Source organism: Phascolarctos cinereus, unplaced genomic scaffold (assembly GCF_003287225.1).
Source record: "Phascolarctos cinereus isolate Bilbo 61053 unplaced genomic scaffold, phaCin_HiC Scaffold_3;HRSCAF=262, whole genome shotgun sequence".
Taxonomy (NCBI): Eukaryota; Metazoa; Chordata; class Mammalia; order Diprotodontia; family Phascolarctidae; genus Phascolarctos; species Phascolarctos cinereus.
Genome location: NW_027555736.1, coordinates 142,672,098 through 142,693,864, shown reverse-complemented (window position 1 = coordinate 142,693,864; position 21,767 = coordinate 142,672,098). Strand labels below are relative to the sequence as shown.

General features: G+C 38.9%; 1 protein-coding gene across 1 annotated transcript; it reads right to left on the bottom strand.

The window, feature by feature from the left end:
* Positions 1-4,555: 4,555 nt before the first annotated feature.
* LOC110206835 (papilin-like) lies at positions 4,556-21,292 on the bottom strand. The gene is made up of 3 exons (XM_020984674.2): positions 21,123-21,292; positions 6,934-6,978; positions 4,556-4,680 (listed from the first exon to the last, which is right to left on the bottom strand). The coding sequence occupies exons 1-3, from the start codon at positions 21,280-21,282 to the stop codon at positions 4,556-4,558; spliced, it is 330 nt and encodes a 109-aa protein (XP_020840333.1). The 5' UTR covers positions 21,283-21,292.
* Between the last annotated feature and the right edge of the window lie 475 nt (positions 21,293-21,767).

Below are 21,767 nucleotides of genomic sequence, written 5' to 3'. Positions count from 1 at the left end.
AGTCATCTAATCAGAGTACCAATCTCCTTGTTCCTTACCATTTATTGGCCTCTTTGTTTCAAGAATGGGGGAGGTCACCTCAAGGCACAATGAGCTACCTTGGACTGAATTGTCACCAATGTTCTTTCCATGCTTTGTTCTAGATCTCCTTTACAGATGTTAAAGAGGAGACTTGACATTCCTTAAGTCTAGACAAATTACATGAGAACAATTACAACAACTTCAGATTAGATGAAAGTAAAGTCAACAAATAGGAATTAGAGCAGGGAATTTCTGATTCCTTTACTTCAGGGGATTATTTGAATTCTTTTTTTCTGAGATTCAAAACTCACCAATGCTTCAGATAGTGCAACAGTAATAATACATGTATTAAAACATATGATAATATCGTATGTATGTATAATAATATCTGACGTTTATATAGGCTGTAAGGTTTGCAAAACACTTTACAGACATCATCTCATTTTGTCCTTACAATGGCCCTGGTAGGTAGTTGCTATTATTATCTCCATTTTACAGATGAGGAAATGGAGGCACAAAGAGGTTAAGCGATTTGCCCAGAGTCACACAGCAGCAAATGTCTGAGGCTGAATTTGAACCCTGTTCTTCCTGAGTCTAGGTCAATGGTGTGATGGAGCCGGCTCTAACTGGCTGGTGAGAGCGCATTGTTAAATTATCAAAGTGAGCATTTATACTTGGAAAAAACAACAAATGCTGCAGCTCGGGGCTTGATGTATTGTTTTATTAATTGTCTAGACTTGAGAAAATGATGGTGGAAATGTTAATACTGCAGGTTAAATTGAAAACTGTGTCCTGTCTCCATGGTTTTATTTTTCTTTTCAGAGAGCTGTTTTTTAACCATTTACTAACCTTTCCTCCAGATACCATATTCTATCCAGTGCACCTCTTAACTAACATGTACAATAATAAATATAGGCATTTATATAGAGCATTAACACTTGCAAAGCATTATACATATTGAATCTCATTCATCTTCACAACCCCTTGACTTAGCTGCTACAGCTAATTTTATAGATAAGGCAACAGATTACAAGATGTTTAGTGACTTGTCTATGGTTACGCAGTGGGTACAGAAATGGGCTTCAAACCCAGATTTTTCCTGAAACTAAATCCAGTGCATTTCGCCCTACCCCGTGCTGTCATTCACATTTTTATAGCACTTTAAGATTGGATGCATCTTTGCTTTAGCATCTTCAGGTAAAGAAAGATTCCACATCAATGAATTTTCTAGAGAGGCAAAGCTTTTGTCTTCAAGTGCCAACATCTTTTAAAAAATTTATTCATAGTGGCAACAAAGGTTTCTTAAGTATAGGACACACTTCTTTGCCTTCTTAAATAGACTACATTGAATATAATTTAACCTTCATAATTCAGGGCCATCATTATGGATACCCATCATGTACTGTGGTGCTCTCAGGAGTCAATTGCCTTATGTAAGGCTGTTTGCCCCTACACTGTAGTCCCAGATGGCTTTCTGCATTTTTGTACCCTTTTTAAAATGGAGAGTCAGAGTTTTGTGGACACACTGCCAGCTATCCCTTTCCCTATCCCCAGTGGCTTTCTAATTTACTGCTTCAATTTGATTCTGTAAATTTTTATAGAGCATCTACCTTATACAAGACACTTTGATAAAGCTGCTGTTTATCTGCTGGGGGCTCATGAGACTTGCATTTAAAATAAGAATAAATAAGTTCTGAGTGAGCTTACTTCTCTTCTATGAATAGACTCTATTATATCTATTTTGGCTACTTAAGGGACCTCTTAAAATTTTTTTTTCTTACTTCTTAGTTTTCCCTTGTGTTTTGGATGGCTGAGTTTTGTTAGGTAGATGATCTTCAGAGAAATAAAGTTCAGGTTTGAAGCCTATGCTTTTTAGTGCAGCTATTCTAAGCCTCACCTATCCTTAGTCACTATCGCCCTGCCATCTGGGAGTATACCCTGGAAAGCTCCGTAAAAAACAAAAATGGGCACAGATGAAAGGCAGCCATTTGTTATGCAAATCTCCACATAGGGATTGTGGGTACAGGGGTGCTATGAATTATGGGGAGGGGGTAGTTTGTCAGTTTCCCTGGCTCTTCAGTTAGTCCATTCCATCTAGTCTCTTCCTAATCGTCAGTCAGTCAACTAGCATTTATTAAATAACTCCCTACTGTGTCAGGCACTGTGCTAATCCCTGAGGATATAAAAAGAGGCAGAGAAATCCTTGTTCTCAAGGTGCTTATTTGGAAAATATTTTCATTTCTAGAAAGAAGGTTCTATTTTAAAATGAAAAAGTATGTTTGTATTTGGCTAACCCTGCATTACCAAATATTAAAGGCTAAGTGGTGGCTTTTTACAGATCTTTGTGAGCATTATTATCTCAATACTAAGGCTACTTTTTTAAACAGACAAGAGAAAAAGATACATATAGAAGATATTTCACATATGAGAAAATGAGAGTGCTTCAGCCAGATGTAACCTGGCACTAGCCAATGCAGAAAGGAAAGTGAAACTATTATCAGATGCAGGTTTAAATTGATTCCCTACTTTCTCAAAATGATAGCTGGATAAGCATAATGAGCTTATTTACCGCATATTTTCAAGCAGCTACACAGGCTTTTTTTTTTTTAAAGAATCAAACATAATAATGACTTACATGTGTGTAGCAGTACTGGGTTTTCACATACAGTTTCACATTTGATCCTTTCAATAAGTATGTGAGATAAGCAGGGCAGGTAAAATTATCCCTATTTTCCAGGTGAGTAAATTGAGGCTCAAGTTTAATTACTTGGCTAGAAGTGGTACAAGAGGCACTAGAACCTTTAGGCCAAGATAATGGGGAACAATCGGAGGCATCATTAGACAATAGCAAATAGCATAGTGATCTGGAAAGTGTGTCTAAGTTTGGAGCACAGAAATTCATCGACTATCTCTACTCCTAAAATCTCAGACTAACTGAGATCTAGCCTAGAAATCAGGATAAGGGTTATGCTGATACCCCTCCTGCTTCTTAGAAGCTTCCAGGGTTCTGGACCCTAGTGCTTGGGAGGCACAGAGTGTAGAGGTGGTAGCACTCAGCAATCTTACCTTGGGATTTCCAAGTTGATTACTAGAGAAAATGAATAAGTATAATGCATGCTAAGACTCTTATAATCTTGGATTCAGTCCCAGGCTGCTTGGCATTGAAAAGCAGGTACACCCTCATGAGTGTTTGTCCCCTAGTTACTGCCTACCCCCTCCCATTTCTTCCATAATAAATGGTGATTCACAGGCATGTGGATAGAGCTAAAGCTCTTATCCTCTCAAAATCCTATTGTTTCTGGGTCCAGTCAAAGGCTCCGTGTTGGAAACTGAGGATACAAAAAAAATTGATACAGTTCCTTTTCTCAAGGAGTTTGTAGTCTAATAGAAAAGTAATAGAAAATAGTAGGTCACAGACTTACAGATAAGTGTGATACAAGATGTAAGAATAGGAGAAAAGGAGAGATACAGAAGGGAAGGCGGGGGACAGAAAGAACATTTATTAAAGCCCTATTATGTGCCAACATTGTGCTGCTTTACACATATTGCTTCATTTGATCCAGACAATGCATCTGGAGAAAATTTGAGGAATGGGGGATTACTTTTAATTGGAGAAATCAGGGAAGGCTTCACTTAAGAGATAGCACCTGAGCTGGACCTTGAAAGCAGAGAATTTCAATACAAAGAGAAGGACAGATAACTTAATCGTAGACAAATGCATGGAGACATGGAGATGAGGGAATGTAAGAAAAAATGGGGAAACAGCATGTGTTGTGTGTGTGTGTGTGTGTGTGTGTGTGTGTGTGTGTGTGTGTGTGTGAAATAAAGACAGAAAAAATCAGGAAGAAAGATTATGAAAGGCCTTAAATTCCAATCTAGGCAGTCTGTATCTTATCCAATAGCTAATGATCCATTGAAGTTTTTTGATCAATGAGGTGACATGGTCAGATCTATTCATTGGAAGAACTATTTTGGCACTGATGTGAGGGGTATATTAGAGAAGGGGAAGAATGGAGGTGGAGAGGCTACTTAGGAGGCTCTTGCAATAGTCTAGGCCAGAGGTGATGAGGGCCTGATCTGGGATGGTGCCAATGAGAATGAAAAGGAAAGATGAGAAGAAGACAGGAAGACATTTTAGCTATCATTCCTATCTCACCTCTGTTCTGTAACAATCAAGAAGATACACCTTAAGAGTCATATAATTCATGTGACATCCCTGTTTGAATAAAATGACATTAGATTTTGCAACATAGGGATCAAAGGTTGATTTGGGACATTGGAAGTTTAGGGGTGAGGTGGGATATCATGTTTTCAGAATGGAGCAAAATCATCTCACTTTTTTAAAATATGGGATTGTTTTTAAAAGCTTATGATTTTGGACAATTCATTTTGTTTTTCATTTCTTCAACTGAAATGACAAATACCATAACTTTTTTCTCCAGCACTGAGCATACCTAGAATGCTTTCCTCCCCTCTTCCTCTCCACAGTCAAGTCACACCCCATCCCCCAAAGCTCTGTGCAATGGCACTTTCCTTACTTTTTCTTCTTCTTCTTCTTCTTCTTCTTCTTCTTCTTCTTCTTCTTCAAGAAGACCACAGTCAGTGTCACAAGCAAAACAATTATTGACACACATCCCACGATGATCCCCACAATAAGACCTGTGTGAGGAAAAAAAGCATAGTCAGTAGAATTGACTACTCTTTGGTCTTTCAAGGGATTAGGTCAGAACAACTGGTCCTGACTTCCTGAGGGAGCAGCTCTATTGATACTGCTGTTTACCAGTTCTCAGATTACAATTAAACAGACCTGCCCCATTCAGAAGCATTGTGGGAGTGTTTGGTCTAAATTAGCAAGAAATGATAGAATGTTTCTTTAAAGAAATGAAATTGTGGTATTTTCAAGTTAGGCTAATGATGCATTATTGCAAAGGTCTTCTTGCAACCCATGTTAATGAATAGCCTATTATGGCCCTACTTCTCTGAGTTTCATTTCCTTCTCTGTAATATGAGGGGAGGAGGTAAAACTAAATGATATCTGAGGTCCCTCCCAGTTCCAATGTCCAAGATGTTTTTGTAATTTGCATGCTGATAGCTTTATTTCAATTGGCTACCTGAAACAACTGAATTGGATTTGATCTAAAAGGTTCTTTTCAGCTCTGGATACTATAACCTTTACAGCAGAGAGGGACCTTAGAAATCATCAATACAACTACCTGGGTATCCAGAGATAGAGGCAGTTATTACATATAATAGCAAGAGCACTGAATTCTGAGCCACAGAAGCTCAAAGTTGAAAGGGACCTTCGACGCCATCTTGTCTAACTCATATCTAGACGAGAATCTTCAATACGCCAGAGGAGTAAAGTGTTCATCTAGTCTTTTCTTGAAAACCTCTGGTGAATGGAACCCCAAAATCTCCCCAGGCAACCCATTCCACTTTGGATTCTAATTTGTTAAGGCATTTTCTTTATATCAAGTCTAAATTTACCTCTGTGTACCTCCCACCCACTGCTCCAACTTCTGCCAAACAGAATAAGTCAAACTGCTCCTTTCCAATACCTGAACACATGCTTCTCCTTGAGACTTTTTTTTTCTAGGCTAAGCATTCCTAGTTCCTTCAGCCAATACTCATCTGACATGAACTTGTGACCCAGTGTCATCTTCATTGCCCTCATCTAGGATGCTCTCCAGCTTATCAACATTCTTTTTAAAATGGGGTCAAGACCCCAGACGTGGTCTGACCAGAGAAGAATACAACCAGATTATCACTGTCCTGATGCTGACAACATGCCTCTTTCACTCAGCCTACGGTCTCATTAGCATTTTTAGCTCATCAGATCAATTGTGTGATTATGAAGACTTTCTTATTTTATTGTTGACACTGAACAAAACATATATTTGAAGTCCTTGGGCAGTGAACCATTTCTAATTCAACAGGTTAATCATGGATTCTTCTGATACCAAACTAGAACAAAAATCCGTCACCAAAATAATGTTTAAATTATTTTACAAAGCTGCTTTTCTTCAATGAAAATATATAATTGTTTACAAATAATTGGCTCTTCTACCTTTTGAAGGATCTGTGAACACACTGTATCACACAGTAGACCATAACATCTTGAGATGTTCCTCCTCCTCCTTTTCTAGCTCAAAGCTTTCTTCTTCTTTATCAGTTAATCCTGGGGTAATACTAATTTCCCCTTTTTTCAATTCAATTCCTGGCAGCCTTATTATTTCCAAAATCTGCAAAATTTCCTTCTTCATAAGCCCTTTCCCTTTTCTGCTTGTCCTGTACAACATCATCAGAAGGTAATTGTTTTCTAGATGAAGGGAATGTGACTTGCCCAAGGTCAGTCTGTGAGTTAGTGGCAGAGGGAGAACTTGAACCCAACTCTTTTGGCTCCAAGTCTATCACCATATTGTGAGGCCACATTTAAAGTTAATTCTTTGCCTCCATTTCCTCAGTCCTCATTTCTCAACCCTTAGGAACCTGGCTTCTTACACCACCACTCTGTTTAAACTATTTTATCTTTTAAATAGAACTCACTCCTCTCTCCCAGGTTTCACTCTGTATTTTTCATTGATCCAGACTAAACTTTTTTTTTTTTTGCTTTTTTGGTGAGGCAGCCGAGGTTAAGTGACTTGCCCAGGGTTACACAGCTAGTAAGTGTCAAGTGTCTGAGGTCAAATTTGAACTCAGGTCCTCCTGACTCCAAGGCCAAAGCTCTATCCACCGCACCACCTAGCTGCCCCTAAAATTTTTTTTCCCCAATAAGAATGAGAATAAGTAATAATAGTAGAACATATTCCACCTTCCTTTGTCTTTCTATTGCCTTTTGGCCATCCTTTGTTCTCTGAGAAATAGCCACTGGTAGGGGGAAAGGAAGGAAATTAAAAAGATATATTTCCTTACCAATGTTAATTTCTTCATCCTCATCCCAGAACAGGCTGTTGTCAGCTGAAAGCACAGACGAGTGCACATTAGTTTGGGTTTTACAGTAGGTGTTTCAGATTTTTGTTTCTTGCTTATTTGGGGAGACATCAAAGCCTCATGTGAGGATATACTAAAAAGACTGAGATTCTTGAGTCTAGAAAGGTAGAGGCTGAGAAAGCTCAGGATTGAAACACCTAGGCAGTGGGATGCAGGGGAAAGACTGATGGATTTGTAGTTCTGAGAATGTAAATTCAAAGCTCAGCTCTGTTACCTACTTCCTTGTGTGACTGTGGAAAAGTCATTTAATCTCTTGGAGGCCTCAGTTTTGTCATCTGTAGAATGAAGGGGTTGGACTAGATCTTTGGTGCTTTAAACTCAAGTAGAAGTGGGGGCCATTAATCAGTGTATAAGGATCCCTCTGGGCTGCATATTGACTTAATTTTTAAAAAGTAATGTTATCTATATTTGATTGTATTTTTATTTATTTTGTTACATACTTCCCAATCACATTTTAATCTGGCTCAGGCACTGTTTGGTAGTGTTGTATGTGTTTGACATCTGTGGACTTCATAACCTCCTAAGGTCCTGTGAATGGTCAGGTTAAAGTGAACACAGGCTTGTTCAGCAGATTCCTTGTTCACCAGAGAAACCAGTTGAAACTTGTAAGTGTCATAAAAGGAAGTAATTCACACTCCCACCTCTCATCCCCAGGAGAAACTTATGGAACCAATTACCCCTAAGAGTTGGTAGAGGTGAGAAATGTTAAAAAAAAAATTTCAACAAACATAATACATTTACTATGAGCAAGATACTTTGCTAGAGCTAGGGATACAAAGGTACAAAGACAACCCAGTCTCTGGATTCCAAAAGGGTTTGGATCCATTTATCAATAAGAGTCATAAATGGTTCCTAAAAGAAGTTGGGAGTGTAGTGACTTCTGTGATTGAGTTCAGGTTCAGACTTTCAGGCTTCTGTTGGCAACAGGATCCATGACTGGCAGGGGGGTTTGATTGGCCTTCCTAAGTCAAAACTCTTTCTACCACAATCCCCATTGGCATTTAAAGCCCTTCAAAACCTGGCCCCATCTTGCCTTTCCATTCTTCTTACACTGGATTCCTCTTCACGTTCTTTACCATCCAGCTACATTGGCCTAGTTACTGTTGGTCATATCTGACACTCTACCTCCTTACTCCTTTTGCACTGGCTGTCTCTCAAACCTGGAATGCCCTACCTCCACCCCTCCCCCTTCTTGCTTCCCTGGCCTTCTTTCTACCTTCTGCAAGAGGGCTTTTCAGCTCTCCACCTTCCATCCCCCCACACCCATTGCTAGTGCCTTCTTTCTGAGATTACCTTCCATTTACACTGTATTTTATATGTATATCACCCTATTATAATAGTTAGCTTGTTTTAAGCCTACAGAGAACATAATGGCTCCTAAGGGCCATACGGTTGGCTTCTATGCAGCTTTAGGGAGTTTTAGGTAAAAAGTTGTAAGTTCAACCACAATCACTCTGAGCCTCCAGTCAGAAAAAATTCCCAACTGCCTAAAATGACACTTCTTTTTATCTCTAGCTAACCCCAGCCTCTTTATGGTTGAGGTGACATTCAAATTACTGATATCTTTTGTTTTTATATCTTTTGATATAATTATATTAGAGTGTACTCACGTACACCTATTTGTTGATAGACATCAGGAGAAGTTGAAGAGAGAGCAGACCTTTTTTTGTGTGTGTCCCCCTCCCACTATTTCCCTCAGTTTTTGAGTTGGTTGGTACACTGGTAGAATCATCCCGAGTCTTCTGCTTTCAGATACTTATAGAGCTAATGAATTCTCCTTGGTGTCTCCTTTCTTTACATAGCTCAGTCCTACCTTCTCTTTCCTTCTTTCCTTCTTTCCTTCTTTCCTTCTTTTTTTCTTCCTTCCTTCCTTCCTTCCTTCCTTCCTTCCTTCCTTCCTTCCTTCCTTCCTTCCTTCCTTCCTTCCTTCCTTCCTTCTTCTTTCTTTCTTTCTTTCTTTCTTTCTTTCTTTCTTTCTTTCTTTCTTTCTTTCTTTCTTTCTTTCTTTCTTTCTTTCTTTCTTTCTTTCATTGGTTGCCCCAGGGCTTATGGTTCTTGGCTCAGCTCTGTATGATCCTGTTCCTTCCTCTCCACTTCTAGTTCTTGGAATCGCTATCTGGTTCTGAGACATCACTTTCCTTTTGTACAAATACCTTAAGGCACAATGAACATGGTTACAGAGATGCATGGGAAGGCTAAATGAAGTCAGCACAAGCAGAAAAACAATATACACAATAGCTAAAACAATGTAAATGGAAAGGACAATTACAACAGTCAATCGGCAGGTATTTATTAGCTTCTACAGTTATCCCTTCCACATCATGACTTTTCCCATTTCCCCATTGCAGTTTTGCTATGTTGGGGTTTGGCAAAAGAAATTAAATGGGAATTTTTTGGGAGTTTTGTGAAAGCCACAGATGACATGCAAAGGCCAGCAGATGATACAGAACCTATGACCAAATACATAACCCAAATTTTACAATAAGGTACTGTGGTACTGTAAACACCCCATAAGAAAAAAGAAAAAAAGACTTCTTGTCTGGTATGAAGGGAGGGTCAGAAATTTTACTCAGATTTTCCAGATCATGGGGGCACAGTGGCACACCCTAACACCTGAGATATGGAAGGAATAACAGTATTATGTGTACTGAAAATACAAATATAATGCAAGTAACAGGCTGTGCTCCCAAGGAACAAAACAATAAAAAATACAAACCAAATACTTGAAAGTTATAATGAAGGGAGGGGAAAAAGTATGAGGATTTATTAAGTGCCCACTTTGTGCCAGGCTCTGTGCTAAGCCCTTACCAAATATTATCTCATTTGGCCAAGCCTGGCTCCAAAGAAGGAATAGAAGAAAACACCCCTTTTCCCCAACTCCTTTACAGAAGTGAAGAGACTATGGGTATGGAACTGTTTTATTTCTCTTTTGTGTTGTTATAGCAGATGGGCACTCTGAGAGGGGAGAATGAGGGACACATTGGGAAATGTAGGTGATATAAAAGGAAAAGATATCAATAAAATTGATTTTAAAAAGAATAAATACAAGAAGTGGGTAGGACATTTCTGAGGGGGATAATGACACGAGCAAAGATATAAAAGTAGGACTGTACAAAGTATGTTCAGGGGAGCAAAGAGTTATGAGGTCTTTTAAAATTTTCATCTATCTTATACAATTAACTGGGCTGTTTAATTTATTCTAATTACAAGATTTTCACATTCTCACATGGGCTCTGGGCCAAAAATTACCCAGAATGGCTGTTAATCCTTTTGCACATGAATATGTAAATTTTATATCCTCATTGGCAATTATTCAAGAGGCATCCAATTGTGTCTATTATGTACATGCATATATGCATATGTGTGTATATATGGACATATATATGTATATATACATATACATGTTCTACATCTGATATACATTTACATTTCTAGATTTATATTTCTAGATTTATTGCACACCACAGCTCAGGCACATCACCTATTTATTTGTGAATAACACCATAGATTAGAGGTTTCTTATCTATAGTGGTTTCCAGCAGAAGGGATATATTTTATAGACTCATAAAACACTGTTGTAAGACTCTGCCCTTTACTTCCTGATTCCCTTTGTTCTGATTTTGGTTTAGCTAAAGCCTACAGGCAAGAAAAAGAGACAGTGAGTAATAGAGAAGAAAAATCAGATGGGCTCATTTATTATTGAAAATTTGCTAAATTTTTAAGAAAAGTGAAGTTTTGAGAGTACTTAAAATATGTATTTGATTTTGGAAGAGCTATTATTTTAGAAAAAATCTAATGATGTTTTAGGACCAAGAAGAAACAAATAGATATGGTAGAAGTTGCATTGGGAGGATAGAATGGCATGGATGAAAGGATACTGAATCTGGAATCAAGAGGCCAGGATTCAAAAATGTACCTGTGATACTTATTGGCCCAGTGATCATGGGCAAGTCATTTCATGGTAATAACTAGCATGTACATGGTGTTTTAAAGTTTACGAAACACTTTTCATATATTTCATTAATTTTGTGCAAGGCAAAATAAGCACTAATATTATCCTCATTTTACAGATGAGGAAACAGTCTGGGAGATATAAAATGACTTGCTTATGATGATACAGCCAGTAAAAGACTTAGGCAAGATTTAAACTCAGAATGTAAAAACTCCCAAGTCCAGCACTCTAATTGCACTATCTAGTGTCTTAAAGAATCATTTTCCTCATCTGTTAAATGGAGATGACTTGTACTACCTACCTCACAGTGTTATTTGAAAACCTTAAAAGTTACAAATGTGAACTACATTTATGACAGGGTTTGTAATCATATGAGTTTAGACAGGCATTGGATCACATCCTGTGCCTTTAAATATAACTATATATGGTAAAAGCTTTCCCCAACAAGGTTAGTTTACCAGGTGGGTTGAGGTCCCATCATCCACACCAGCAGGCAATTTGTTGGTTTCTTATTTCAATTGATTTAAAGAGATCCCATTTTAGATAAAAAGTACAACTTCAATAAGATGAGATTTCTCAAATGACTTATTATTTAAAAACATATGCCGTATTTACATTTTAATATATAATACTAATAGCTGACATTTATTTAGCCCTTATTTTTTGAGGCACAAATTCCTAAAATGCATAGCTTTGGGGAAGTGAGAGAGAGAAAGAGAGAGATTGAGATTGTTTTGTGGAATGTTCTGGGAAGAGAGGGGCACAGAGTTGGAGAAGAGCAGATTTGTTCTCCATCTTAAAGGAGAGAAATATGAGGTAAACTGTTTCCTCCTTAGAACTTGTGGTCAAAAAGACTATGAGAAACTCTGGCAGCTACAGGAGGTAGCCCCCTGTGCTACACACTGAACCTGGCTCAGGTGAGGTGCCCCTCAGAGAGCTTCCTCCAGGACTGAGCAGAGGAGGAGACACGGGTAGACTACCACTGTCTGGCATTTGAGCAGGAAGCCCCTCCCTGCTCCTGGCAGTCAGAATGTCACTGGCTACTGTGATTGCCCTTTTTGTGACAATCAACTCTTCCTCCCCATCAAGTGTTTTGTTTACTTCGTTCTTCTGTTTTGGTTTTCCCTGATACCTTAGAAGAAGAAAAAACCTGTTTAATGAACTGTCTTGGGTATGTGATCATTTGAGAAGTGCTTGAGATGGGATGGGGAGGCAAAGCTGGTCTGGAATAAATGCAATAGACTCACTCAGTGCTCTGCAGGGAAATAACCCCTGAGGCTGAAGAAGCTAGGCGAAAAGATGATCTAGTGAAGGGAACTAGTCTGCAGGGCCAGAGCCCATAGGGTTTTAACCTAGCACAGGGTAGAAGCAAGAGAAATATAACCACAGAGAAACATAACTGAAACAGTGACTTAGATAGTGATCTAATCATACACCCCTCAACAGAACATGAGTGACTGATAACTACACAGATACAGTGATAGGCAGCAAATTAGCTAGTAGAATGTAAACTCCTTTATTCTGCTCTCGACTCCACTTCTGACTCTCAGACGTCTTTTTCCACCATTCCCCACCAGCCTTCTCATCCTAGGAGATTCCTCCATCCCTGTGTCTCCTTCTTCTGGTCAGTTCCTCCTGGAGCCTCAATTTTAAGGAAGGACCCAGGTTAGCCATGGTCATTCCTTCATTTCTTTTCAGGCTCAGCTCCTGACTCTCTGGACTTCTTTCTCCACCATGCCCCTCCCAGCCCAAAATGTTCGTTCTGCTCCATCCTTTTTAGGTTTTTTCTTCCCCCATTAGGATGTAAGCCCTTTAAGGGAAGGAGCTGTCTTTCTTTTTGTTCCTATTTGTATCTTAGCACTTAGCTCAGGCCTAGCACATTTTAAGTGCTTAATTAATGCTTGGGGCTTACTGATTTGACTAAACTACTTAGAGACAGGGACTTTACTTTTATTTGTTTGTTTGTTTTTATTATTAGGGCCTTAGAAGCAGCTATGGAGGAGTGGGTAGAAAACAGAGTTTCTGGTCAGGAAGTTCTAAGTTCAAAGAGTCATCCTGAGTAAGTCTCCTTAACCATTATGTGCTTCAGGCAACTTCCTAAGATTTGTCTACCAAGTCTCGGAAGGGTTGTTGACTTGCATTGGAGGGAGAATTCCACTATCTTATATTTACTCCTGTGAATTCAGAGATCTCTAAAAATTCCTATATCTCAATGTCTTGCACCTAGGAGGCTCTTAAGTGAAACATGTTTAATGGAATCAAACTTAAATGGAGGAGTCCTTTGGTGTCCGGGTCTCAGGATGAAGCCTGTAGTTTTCCAATTTAGAATCTTCATAAAACAGATTTCGAAGCGATATGGAGAAGCAGGCAAGGGCCAGATCCCAAATATTGTTGTTCAGTCATTCAAGAAATTCAGTCTTGCTCTTTGAGACCCCATGCACCATAGTATGGTAGGCCCTTCTATCCTCCACTGTCTTCCCAAAGTCTGTCCAAGCTCATACATATTCATTGTTGCCATGGCACTATCTATCCATCTCATCCTCCACTCTCCTCTTCTCCTTTTGCTTTCAGTCTTTCCCAGTTTCAGGGTCTTTTCTAACGAGTCTCATCTTCTCATGTAGCCAAAATATTTAAGCTTCATCTTCAGTATTTGACCTTCCAGTGAAGAGTCTGAATTAATTTCTCTAAGTATTGACTGATTTGATCCCCTTGCTGTCTGAAGGACTCTCAAAAGTCTTCTCCAGCACCACAGTTCAAAAGTGTCAATTCTGCATTGTCAGCTTTCCTTTTAGTCCAATTCTCACAGCTATACATTGCAACTGGAAAAACATAGCTTTTGACTATACAGACCTTTGTCAACAAGGTGCTGTCCCTGCTTTTTACAATGCTGTTCAGATTTGCTATAGCTTTTCTTCCAAGGAGCAAGCGTCTTTTAATTTCATGGCTACAGTCATCATCTACAGTGATCTTTGAGCCCAAGAGTATAAAATCTGATGTTACTTCCATTTCTTCTCCCTCTATTTGCCAGGAAGTGATGGGACCAGTTGCCAAGATCTTTTCAAGCTCATAGAAGAAATGGAGGGTCAGGAGAAGCAAAATGTTACTAATCAACATTTAGTTAGGGTAAATTCCATTTACCTAGAATTTCTTCATGTTTAAAGTGCCTGGAACACTGCCATGTATCTGAGTGAGTGGGCATAGTAAATGTCAGCTGGAGAAGATGATGCATTTGGGTAATCAGACTACATATGGCCATTCCAGCTGTAGTCTTTAAAATACCATTGGGGCAGCACATTATGTTACTTATCCCCTAGTAACAACCATATTAAGCTGAAAATATGTTTTAGAATAAATTTAACTTCTTGTGTTTTATTTAAATCAAATTTGTGGTTGTAGTTAGGATTTTTTTATTGTTAGCTTTTTGGGGGTAGGGTGAGGTGATGCAGATGTGACAGCTTATATGCTTTTGCATTCCATTCTGCCCTCAGACCATGGGGCTAAACTGATTACTCTCATTTTAAAAAGTTTAAATTTTTTAAAAATTTTAAAATTAATAATTTAATTTTAAAACTTCTTATTAAATACTAATACAACCAGCTAAACTGGCTTAGAAGTATTTAAATTTAGGTTAATTAATTTCAACACATAAAATATCACTCTTGCCATCTTCTTGTCATTTGCCTTGCCAATCTAGGGGCTATCTGTCTTGATTGGTAGGCAAATCCCCATAGCCCACGAAATCTGAGTGACCCCAGCCTAGATCAGAGCAGACTTTCTCATCCTAGAATATCACTCCACTTTGTAGCCATTTCCACACTATTGCTTGGTATCTTCTACAGCTTTCATTTTAAGGAAGCCAGCTATGCTTACTCCTTCATGACCCTCAGGGCTCTGCTCCTGACTCTCTAGTCTCCGTTTCCTACTATGTCCCTGAACAGGTTCCTCTTTACAACCTCTTCCCCACTCTCTGCCTCATCCCCCCCTACCCCCAGGCGGTACAGTAAATAAAGTGCTGGAGTTAGGAAGAGCTGGGTTCAAATGTGACCTCAAACAGTAGCTGTATGACCCTGGGCAAGTCACTTAACCTCTGTTTCCCTCAGTATCCTCATCTGTAAAATGGGGAAAATAAAAGCATCTACCTTCTAGAGTCGCTATGAAGATCATATGAGATAATGATTATAAAGCTCTTAGTTCCTGACACATAGTAAGCATTATATAAGTGTTAACTATTCTTATTTTCAGCTTCCTTTTATGTGTTATCTTTTCTCAGAACGTAAGCTTCTTGAGGGCAAGGACTTTTTTTTACTTATATTTATATTTCCAGTGCTCAGCATAATAATAGCTATTAATAACTAACATTAAATGCTTTATAATTATTATCTCTTTTGTTCCTCATGACTCTGGGAGGTAAGTAATATTATTATCTCCCTTTTACAGATGAGGAAATTGAGGCAAACAGGGTTAAGTGACTTGCCCAGGGTCATACAGCTAGTAAGTATGTGAGGCCAGATTTGAACTCAGGTCTTCCTGACTCCAGGCCTAGCACTCAGTACCACCTAATTGCCCTGGCACGGTGCCTGGTATATAGTAAGTACTTAATAAATGCTTGTTGACTTAACTTGACCATGCTTTCATGCTAGCCATCTTCTTGACATTCTACCTGTATACCATACTCCTGCCCCCAAGTTTTCTACCTCTTATTCTGGGAACCATAATTATTCCCTGGTTCCCATTCCCCTGTAAGTATTACCTCCCCTTATTGAAATATAATTACCTGGAGAGATAGTCTCACTTTTAAATTTGCATTTCCAGTGTTTAGCAAAGGACTGGGCATATGGCAAATGCTTCCTAAATGGTTTTGTGTGCATTCGATTATTCACAACAACTTCTCAGTCATTCCCCCTTAAGTCCCTATGAGGATTCCTTATCCATTCATTGTCATGCAATCTTCCTCCTGGGTCTAATTATCCCAGTCTTCCTGTTGCACCTTGTGTTCTTTCAGAAAGGTTCCTCCAGATTTCTTTGCTTTCTTCATATCTGCCTGTTTGTAAACTCATTAGACCATTATTTTACATTACATCAGTGCACTCACCTATTGTTGGTCATTTAGGTTTCCAGAAAATCTTGGCACAGATAACCTCTTTGTTGTTCTTGATAATACTTTCATTGCACATTCCCTATAATGGAATTACTGGATTGAAGGATATGATGATTTTTGTTTATTTATTGCTTTTACTGCTTAGGACCATAGATCTAGAGACAAAAGAAAAATTAGGGGCCATATAGGCTAACTCCCTGGGCAGCTACGTGGTGCAGTGTGTAGAGCAAGAGGATTATTCAAATCCAGCCTCAGATACTTACTAGCCTTGTGACCCTGGGCAAGTCACTTAACCCTGTTTGTCTCAGTTTCCTCATCTGTAAAATGAGCCAGAGAAGGAATTGACCAACCACTCCAATATCTCTACCAAGAAAACCCCAAATGGGGTCACAAGGAGTCAGATATGACAGAAATGACTCAACAATGACACACTCCTCTGGGGAAAGAACATTAAGGCAGTTGGTAACTGCCCTTCATTTCATGAGATGGATAGCTCCCTTACAGAGACAAGGTCCAGGCCAGGCCTCATCTTCTTAAACATCATTATCTCTCACTATATAGCTCCCTCTTCTACAAAATAAGGGATACCTTAAAAAAAATTTTTTAAGCTTAGAATACATCCTTGCTCTTTTATTTTTCTAGCTTTGTGGTTAGATCTTATTGAAGGAATAAGACATAAACATAGTGTTATAGTGGAAGTCTGTAAGAAGTGGGTTCCAATTCTGCCCCTGACTCTTAACTAGCTGTGTGACTATGACCAAATCACTTAACCTTTCTGAGCCTCAGACAACATTCTAAGACAAGGATTCTTGACCTTTTCTGTGTCATGGAGCCCTTTGGCAGTCAGATGAAACCAATGGACCACTTTTCAGGACCATGTTCTTAAGTGCATAAAATAAAATACACAAGACCACAAAGGCAGCCAATTATATTGAAATATAGTTATCAAAATACATGTTTAAAAGGAAAACGAAAATTCCCTGGATTAAGTACCCTTGTTCTAGGACCGTGCTATGTCATAAGTAGGTCTGTAGGGAGAGAGTCCCCACACTGAAAAGACTATATAGAGCCTTAAGGAGCTCTACTGGCTAGATCTCACTTATGGTCTTAGTCAGTGGCCAGAATCCCAGGCTCTATTCCCTCAGCACAGTCCCATGCTCTTATTCCCTGGATGGCTTCCCTGAGTATGTGCTTTAATCATTTGCATTAACCATTAGAGGAGGCAACAGAATCTATAGTTATCACACTTGAAGGAAGCAGGGAGACCACCACCTTCTGTTGCAAAAAAAAAAAATATCCAGATGACAGATGGGACAAAACAATGCCAACTATGCCATTTGTCAAGTCTGTAAAAATTTTGAGAGGGGAGTCAAGTTATTTACACAGATAAGGAAATAATCTGAGTGAAAGTGCATTCATAATAATTGGGCGGGGGGAATGAAAGAAGTATCAGTGACCTCTGTCTTGCCTCAGTCACTTATCAGCTCTGAGATCCTGGGCAAATCATGTAACTCTCTGAACCTCAGTTTCCTCATTCATAAAATGAAGAGATTGGACTTGCTGGCCTTTTACATCCCTTCCAGCTCTAAAGCTACGATTCTATTATCCTTAGTACAATATAGTCTCCAAGAGTAGAGAACAGCATGGCCTGGGGAAACTGGAGCCAAATACAGCAAGTGTGTGCCTGTCTTCCTTCAGTCCAGCCACATCAGGTTAGGCTTATCAGACTTCAACGTGTCATGTCCCCTGTGTGAGGGACAGCCCAGAGGTAGATGAAAAAGAAAGATCACTTCTGCCTGGTGAAAACCTGTGAGGGATGAAGATGCTAGAGTTTCTGCCAAGCAAGACACATTAAAAAAAATCCTTAGTGGGCTTGAAAAATAGGTTTCAGAGGGAAAAAAAAGCCTAGCAGGGAAAAATAAAAAGCAAAACTAGCAAGAGAAAAAATCCAGCAGAAATAAAGCAAAACTAACAAGAAAAAAAAAACCTAGCAGAAAAAAAATGCAAAACTAGACCTTTGTAGAAAAAGGAAGCCTTGATAAGTATTTTAATAAATCCTGTCAAGTGAGGATTATGACAGCACAGTTTGAGGTCTGGCATGTGTTTGGAATTTTGAACAGGGCACATGTCTGATGTCTGTTCTTGGGCTGGAGAAAAGACATTAGCATTGTGCATTATTAAAGCACAGTGAGTAACAGTCATTCTGCATATTTTCATTGTTTAACAAGGCTTACTGGAAAGTGAGACAGCCTCCCAGTCAGGAAGACCTGGGTTCAAATCCTGGCTGCCTAACCCTGGGTAAGTCAACTTGCATATTGGTTGCCTGATCCTGAGTAAGACATTTAGGTTCCCAGTACCCTGCCCCAGACAACTCTTAATTGTGGACAGTTCCTCATCTGTATTGATTCAGGGAGTTTCCCTATGGAGAGATTCTTATATTAATGAAATCACAGTCCCGGACTAAAAAACAATAACAACAACAACAAAAACAGCAAAAAAAAACACCTAACAGCCCTCCGACAAGCAAACAAATAAAACCCAACCCAACTCCTCAAACAAAAATAAACAAGAGATGTAGCATATTACATAGGAGAAGGGCATTAAATGATTTGACCAAAGATCAGAAAAGGAAAAAAGTCAATTATTGATGAAGGCCTGGCTCCAGATGGTCAGCCTACTATTCCATTGGTACCCATGTAATATCAAGAGATTGAAGAAGATCCCTGGCATATCCCTGGATCCCCTGTGTAGCATTTATAGAAGGACATGGACAAGAGTCTTAGACAATGGGATGTGAATGAGATGAGGGCAACTAGGTGGATAGAAAGCACTGGGCTAGGAGTCAGAAAGACCTGAGTTCAAATCCAGCCTGACACTCACTGGCTTACTCTGAGCAAATCACTTAACTTCTTTTTGCCTTAGTTTTCTCATCTGTAGAATGGGAGTAATATTAGTATCTGCCTCCCAGGGTTGTTGTGAGGATCAAATGAGATAATAATTGTAAAGTACCTAGCACATAGTAAGTGCTATATAAACACTGAAAGTCACATAATTTTAGAGCCAAAGGAACTTGACAGATTCTCTAGCACCAAAGTGCAAAACACATGATGGCATGCAGCCCACAACACTCCCGGAGTGCTGACCAAACCAGATTAAAATGTCACTGGGAAATATCTTACAAAATAAATAAAAATGCAGTAAAACATAGATAATGCTAGTATGTGGTTTTCTAAATCAATCTGTGGCCTGGAGGACTCCTTAGGGACTGTTTAGTAGCTCTTATTTCTGTCTGAGTTTGACACCACTGTCCTGGCACTGCTCCCTTTAATTTTACAGATGTGTAAGTTGAGGACCAAATGAGTGAAATAGAACACTGATTTTAAAAATTCCAGTTCAGTGTTCTTCTTATTATGATCACTCTCTCCCCACAATGCCACAAGAATCTCATGTTACATCCATGAACATAGTTAAGTGCTTATTAATAAATGTTTGTTGAATTGAATTGGATCCTGGATAAATCTAACTGTATGAGCATCAAAGGGCAGTCTTTGTTTTTACATTCATCTCTATTAACTATCTGCTATTTCTTTTTTCTTTAAATTATGTTGCTTTTTTCCCATATAAAGAAGAAAATAATTTATTCCAAAAAGAGACTGAAATTTAATTTAAATTTGGAAAATAGAGTCTATTTTACATACCCTTTAGCCCAGGGATAGTACTGCTAGGCCTATGCCCCAAGAGATTTCAAAGAAAGAGGGAAGGCTCTGTACATATAAAAATTTTTATAGCAGCTCTTGCTGTGGTGGCAAAAAAGGGAAACTAAGAGAGTAGGACATCATTTGGAGAAAAGCAGAACAAATTATGGTATATGGGTGGAATGGAATTCTATTATGCTGTAAGAAATGTGAAATAGCTTCAGAGAGACTCAGGAAGACTTGCATGAATGAATCGATGAAGAGTGCAGTGAGCAGAGCCAGACAACTTATACTATAACATCAATACTGTAAAAACAAACATTTCTAAGAATTTAAGAACTGAGAAACACAATGACTAACCATGATTCTAGAGGAGAGATGACAGAAAACACTGACCACCTCATGACTAAAAGATTATAAACTAACATGTAAAGTGAGAAACACATTTTATAATGTGCCAATGTAGTAATTTTCTTCACCCTCATCTGAACTAATCTCCTGGTGATAATGAAACTATAGCCATGCATGCTACTGTAGGAGTCATAAATATATCACTTGTTTTTAATGCAGTGAATGTGAGGGGGAAACCATTTTCAAGTGCTTAGATTCCCAAGAGGAAAGAGAATAATATTCACTCCACTAGTCACATTCTTCTTTATCAAAAGAACCCATACTCCTTTCATGTATCTGGTATATACTTTGGTTAAAATAGGCACGCCTTTTGACAAAAGATAAATTTTTTTTAGGGTATAAAAGAAAAAAAACCCTGAACTTTAGAATAAAGCAAAAATTCAAGTATAGTGTAAATGTTTAAGGCAGCTGGTCTACAAACAGATGAGTTAAGGCAATCTTTCGATTAAGAGATGCTTTAATAAATAGAACTTATCTTCTTTACCCAGATGATAGAGAATTGCACCGATTATCATTTTCCTCAAGGCCAGTGATACTTGAAATAACAGATGGTTTCATTTTTAATTTGTTGTCCAAAGAGAGAGTTGAGCTACACCAGAATAGCAGTTAGCCAAAAGAAATCGTAATAAACCACACAGGTCATTAGCATGGTGATGATGTTACAACTGGGACCCAGATGCCACTGACCCATCCTCTTAGCCCCCACTGCCTAGGACATGTTAGTTGCAATGATGAGCACCAGGAGGCTCAGGAATGGTCACTACAATGGGTCTTCCCTGGCCTGGCATCACTCACTAACCTTACTCCTGTTTCTTTTAATTGTTCAGACATTTTTTTATTCTCATGTTAAGCACATCTATCTTGTCCTTTTATTCGCTGAACTGAATAAAAAAGTCATTTCTCCTCTCTGACTCATCTATTTTAATGTGAAGCTCCCCACATCCTTCCTACTTACCTGATTTTGGAGCACATCTCTGATAACACTCCCTTCTGGTGAGAAATCTGTTTTCATTTCCTACACACCCTCCATACAAGAACTGGAGGCATTTCCTCTCCAGGGGATCAAAGCACCACATTGTATAGGATGCCTTGAAGGATCCTGGATCCTTTTCCATTAGGCAAGCTCTTTCTGTGCAAAGGAAAAAAAAGGTATGTTAGAAGTTAGTCTGTGTGGAAATGAGGAAATTTAGAATCATAGGTTTGGAACTGGCAGACACTATGAAGGCTTTTTAGACTAATTCCCTCATTTTACAGATGAAAAAAATCAAAGCCTGGAATAAAGTAATTTACACAGGGTCATATGGGGAATGGGAGAGCCATGATTTGAACCCAAGCCCTCTGACTCTTTTGTGTGTGTGTGTGAGTGTGTGTGTGTGTGTGTGAGACAGAGAGAGAGAGAGAGAGAGAGAGAGAGAGAGAGAGAGAGAGAGAGAGAGAGAGAGAGAGAGAGAGAGACAGGGTTAAGTGACTTGCCCAGGATCACATAGCTAGTTAGTGTCTGAATTCGGCTTTGAACTCAGGTCCTCCTGACTCCAGGGCTAGTGCTCTATTCACTGTACCACCTAGCTACCCCGAACTCTTAAGGCTGGATTGTTTCTGT